Source organism: Dermacentor silvarum, chromosome 8 (genome assembly GCF_013339745.2).
Source record: "Dermacentor silvarum isolate Dsil-2018 chromosome 8, BIME_Dsil_1.4, whole genome shotgun sequence".
In the NCBI taxonomy this organism is placed as follows: Eukaryota; Metazoa; Arthropoda; class Arachnida; order Ixodida; family Ixodidae; genus Dermacentor; species Dermacentor silvarum.
Genome location: NC_051161.1, coordinates 120,157,278 through 120,162,699, shown reverse-complemented (window position 1 = coordinate 120,162,699; position 5,422 = coordinate 120,157,278). Strand labels below are relative to the sequence as shown.

Below are 5,422 nucleotides of genomic sequence, written 5' to 3'. Positions count from 1 at the left end.
AGCATTTCATTCACCGCTTTACAAAAACTTTCCACACACCATGGCTTCTCAGTGGCTATGGTGTTGGGCTGCTAGGCACGAGTTCGCAGGTTCGAATCCCGGCCACGGCAACCGCATTTCGATGGGGGCAAACTGCGAAAAACCGATGTACGTACTTAGATTTAGGTGCATGTTAAAGAACCCCAGGCGGTCCAAATTATTCCGGAGTCCCCCACTACGGCGTGCCTCATAATCAGATCGTGGTTTTGGCACGTACAACCACATAATTAAAAAAAAAACTTCCCTTCACATAGATTCCCAAGTGTCAACAATTTTTTCGTTGTTTTTATGAAGGCTATTGCCTTATAAAAAGTTACTGAATATATATCGCTGACGTCCTGCATTTGTGTGGGAGTCGTTTTGTCTAGTTTTCGTACATTTCTGGGGAACAAAAGCGCACCACATGGAAAATGACTCATGTTCATGATTGCTCCCCGTAGAATAGAACGCTATCTTCTGACTTCGCGCTAGATGCCTGTCTCGTAACTTTTCCGCCAACTTCTACCTTAAAAATAGTAATCACATATTGTTGGCTGTTTACCACTTTACAACAGCAGAATGCGGAGCACGTTCCTGACCAAGCCATTTCCAGTGATTTCCAGAAAATCTAGATTGTATTTCAGTGTCTCGCATTTACCACTTTAGTATCCTATAGAAAGCAAAAAGACGCATTCAGGGTACATAAACACACGCGAAAAAAAAAAACTATCAACACTATTCAGTGCGAGAACCTTGATAATGCAATTGGTGAAGTCTGCTTTAGAAATTGTTTCTTCGCCGCAGCAAGCTTCAACTACGAGGCGGACGTGAATAACACGGGTAATCCCTTTCTAGGAAAGTCGGTTCGTGAGAGGAATCACTTTGGATGTCCTGATATATACATATATACAAAGGTTTTCTGTGCAATTATGGTGTCGGTTGAAGAAAAAGAAACCAGCAAAAGAACCATGCGGTGAGATTTGGTCATGCCCTTTGCACCCACATGCGAAGGTGATTTTTTCCTCAACGCAACCGTAAACAAGGTCGAGTCGAAAGACGTCGGACCGATTCAGGGCCATTCGGAAACAATGCATCTTGTTAATGCCAAACGACCGTCGCCTATTTCCCCCTCTGTCACCAAAAGGGCCCTTCGGACGAATACGATGGCACGGCTATTGTACTTGGCGTGTAGCCGACAAGACAAACACGCGCTGAGAGGACACGTGACGCAGTGTGCGGAGAATGCGTACTTTCCCCTAGATCGGAAAAAGACACGGTTAAGACACCAGTTTCGTCCGCAACCAGGAGCCGTGCCACTTTCACTTTTGCGCTCGAGCTGTCACGATGTTCACGAACATGACGACGGCAACGAACGACTGCGTTCGGCAGTCTTCACGACCACTACGTCAAGCTTGCGGACCCACGGACAAGCGACTGGCCATTCATGGGCAGCCCAGTGCCAATAGTGACTCTCATCGGAATCTACTTGCTCTTCGCCTCCCGGCTCGGACCCTGGCTCATGCGCGATCGCTGAGCCCTACAAAATACGAAATCTCGTGTTCGCCTATAACGTGGCTATGGTGGCGCTGAGCTTCTACTTCATCTACATCACGCTGACCTACATGGGAATGCGGAACGGTACAGAGCCTGCTGTGCTGGCCGACGGACCCGAGGCCCACTGGGATAAATATGTTCTTTCTGGACAAGGCCTGGTACTACATGCTCATGAAGGCCGGCGAGATGCTGGACACGCTGTTCTTCGTGCTGCGGAAGAAGACGCGCCACCTCAGCTTCCTCCACTTGCTGCACCACTCGCTCGCCTTGTGGTCCGTGTGGCTAGTGCTAACGCTGGGGATCACGGGACACGTGTACTCTTTTCCGCTGCTCAACTCTGCCGTGCATGTCGTTATGTACATCTACTACGCTCTCTCCGCACTGGAGCCCGCGATGCGGCCGAAATTGTGGTGGAAGAAGTACGTCACTCTGTTCCAGATCATCCAGTTCACCGCGCTCGCTCTGCACGCCCTGATACCAGTTGTCGTTGACTGCGGTATATCCCGAGTCCTCGCCTTCGTCGGCGCTCTGGAGGGAATCCTATTTGCCAGCCTTTTCACGGACTTCTACTACACTGCATACGTCCGGCAGCGTTCGAAAACCCGTTAATTGCTCCTGAACCATGTCTTGTGTGAGTCTTGAGGACATCAAACACCTGTGCGCCACAATTCAAGACTCGTTGATGGATGTCCTATAACTTACGTGGGAGTGATCTTGTGTCCACTCCTTTCGTTGTAAATTTTGCTGACAACTTGAACAGAAGATAGATGTTTGTGTTTCATCAGTTCCCTGCGTCACCAAGCTGCATTACCGACCTAGACTGGCTCTGTGGGCTTCATGAGAACTTTCCTCATCTTTTGGTTTGGGAGTGTACTGCATTTCTGAAACATAACCGTTAGGAGCACTTGGTTGGAATATGAAAGTAAGATTTGGGTTGAAGTTTTTAGAGGAGCGGAGAAGATAAGTTCGCACGAATTCGAAGTCTCCCTTAGCTTAACATAATCGAAACATCTGGCTGGTTGAGTTCTGTATTCACGTTGTCACAATATGCAACCAGTTGAGAAAAAGACTGTTCTGATGTAACTATGAAGTGAGTTGGAAGAGTTTCTTGTGATTTCTATGGTGTAACTTGCCGTCTCAGCATGTGGAAATGTTAGATACCTTGCAAAATGCCTGAATATGCCACGTGACCTTTGGGGTACTAATTTACCGAATAAGATGTCTTGGTGACAGCTATTGATTTTACAGAATTTCGTGGCAGTCATGCTAAGATGTGGTTGAATTTTGCTGAGTCATTTTTCAGACAACAGAGCACTCGATCCGGCAGAGTGCAAAAGTCATAATCAGTTCTGAGAAAGTAAATACCTTCTCGCGAAGCTGCAGAAAGCATAGACGCTTCAATTGAAGAGCAGAAGATCTAAGAAAATGTCCCGTACTGTCATTGCTGTGGTACATGCCTATAGGCATATTTAGGAGTGATATTCGATGCTTGTATGATGCATAAGCGGGTGACTATTTTCGGCGATGAACTGAAGAGAACGCTTTTTGGCATGTCCCATGGTATCCAGGATTGAACATAATAAAACAAGTTTCCGACTATTCTTCGACCTGTTTTTTTTTTCATTTTTTTGTCACCGATGGTATTTATCATAATACTTGGTATGTAGCCATCGTAATGTAGTCGAAGAACTGAAATTGCATTCGTTTCTTTCTCACGCAATCTTTTTCTCGCTGTCAATGTTTATTTATGTAGTATGGTCGATAGCGCTCTCACGTGATTCTTTGTGCGCCACAAACGAAGCCTTTTTCGCATTTCTGCGCAGCTTATATGCAAAAGTGGAATGAACATGGCCCACTCCACTATATGTTTAACTAAGGCGCAGATTACCGATCGTTCCTCGACCGGCGAGAACAACCAGTGGACGCCGCTGTGGCCTCAAGAACTGCTAACGTGCGCACTTCCGCTTACTTCCAAGCAACACGCGCAACGCGAGGGAAGACCTGAAGCGCAAGCTCGCCGCGTTCAGCCGTCATGACACGACTCGCCAGAGCTCCAGTTTCAGCGAGGAAGAAGCCGAAAAGCGAATGACCCTCGCGTGTTTCGTTCACAGGAAATCAATATGTGTCGAAGGGGACTCAAGGTGGTTGCACGCACTTCTCATTGTTACCTTCAAGGCCGGCGTCCATGTAGAAAGCGAGGCGGTGTATTGTCTTTTCGCAATTACGAAGTGTTCAGGGCCGAGAGCGGCGAAGTTATATATGCACTGAATCGTGGTAACCTGGGTGAGAGGGTAGGGCCGGGCTTCGTGAAGACGAGCGTGCCTTCCCAGAGATCGCAGCTGCCAAGAACCACGGGTAAATATTCTCGCTCGGTTATGCACACGATAGGTTATGATGCGACTGGCTTTTCCCGCCATCTTAAGCCGTAGTCTGCCATGGGTCGAGTAACTCTCCAAGAAGCTTTCGGATAGTGCCGAAAACATTACACCCAGGTGTGAGAGGCAACATAAACTTAAAAATGGTCGTACAAATCTTGAGGCGAAGAGGTTGGTTATTTGGTTGCTCTCGCGTTCACGCATGGTGACGGTCCAAAAACAACGAAATATGAAAACGAGAGTTGCAAAAGCAAGAAAGTAAGGCAGAGGTGCTTATCACTTTCTATTCCTAGCTTTTTAATGTAGGCAATTATGAGTTCATTTACTTATATGTAAGCAGCGTGAGAACAATGCCTCGCCTATTGCACACAAGTTAAAGGTCTTGGGGTTGAGGCAGAAAATATCCACTTCCTCCAGCTCGACACACTTATACACATCACAAACTGCAGAAAGGTTACTCTATCAACAGTAACAGACTTAGGAATGATGGTAGGCGGGCGCAGTGAGAGAGCACAGCATGACTGAATCTTGCCGAGTACGAGGTGCCCAAGTGCTTCCCAGACAATTTGGAAGAACTTTTTGTAAAGAAAAGTGCACCAGGTAAAGAAAAGAGTCCGTTTTCTATATGCTTGAGTCAATCTGCTGCGCTCCCGATTGATTCTCTGGTTGACGGGAGTGGCACCATGGTGTGGCTTATACTTATATCGCGGTTTCGGGACGTTAAACTTTAAACTTAATTTAATTCCCCCTTCGGAGATACAGAAGTGAGTGCAATGCACACAGCCAGGGTCTTTCACTTACAGAAACTCCAAACTTCTGTTTTAGAAAATGCTGTGGGGCCAAACTCTACAAGTCAACAACCCGACATGCCTTCACTCAGCTAGTAACACTAAGATGCCTCAAATAAAGCTGTGTAAGTGGAACTGCCCCAAAATTTCAAAATGACGTGCTGTTGACATGGAAGGGTTCAACGTTTTATGAGCTCACTGCAAAGAATGTCTGGCAAGCGCCGCAGTGAGCAAATGGAAAAGTGAGTGAGCGGTCAGAAGTAGAGAAGGCAATATTTGTACCGCAAGGCGTCTAAGCACACCTCGAACAGGGTTATCAAGATTACCTGTTAAAGTTGAATAACACCAGGCCGCCAAGCCCTTTCATGGATTTACACCGTATTCTTCAAAACTACAAATTTAACCATTTGGAACCGGATATTCGGCAAAAAGTCGTTTATGCGCTTTACGCAAACAAGCAGGACGCGTAAAAGCAATAACAAAAAATTCACTTCTTCTTTCTGGGGTTTTACTTGCCAAAACCAGTTCTGATTATGAGGCACGCCGTAGTGGAGGGCTTCGGATTAATTTTGACCACCTGAGGTTTTTAACGTGCACTACAACGCAAGCACACGGGCGTTTTTGCATTTCGCCTCCATCGAAATGCGGCCGCCGCGGCCGGGATTTGATCCCGCTACCTCGTGCTCA

General features: G+C 46.8%; 1 protein-coding gene across 1 annotated transcript; it reads left to right on the top strand.

Annotated features, from left to right (window-relative positions):
• Positions 1 to 1,381: 1,381 nt before the first annotated feature.
• On the top strand, positions 1,382 to 3,609 carry LOC119462372 (elongation of very long chain fatty acids protein AAEL008004-like; the record flags this gene model as incomplete). Its single annotated transcript, XM_037723715.2, is given in 3 exon segments — positions 1,382 to 1,549; positions 1,551 to 1,652; positions 1,654 to 3,609. Coding segments are annotated over 3 exon segments (798 nt in total), but the record flags the coding sequence as incomplete, so codon positions are not given.
• Between the last annotated feature and the right edge of the window lie 1,813 nt (positions 3,610 to 5,422).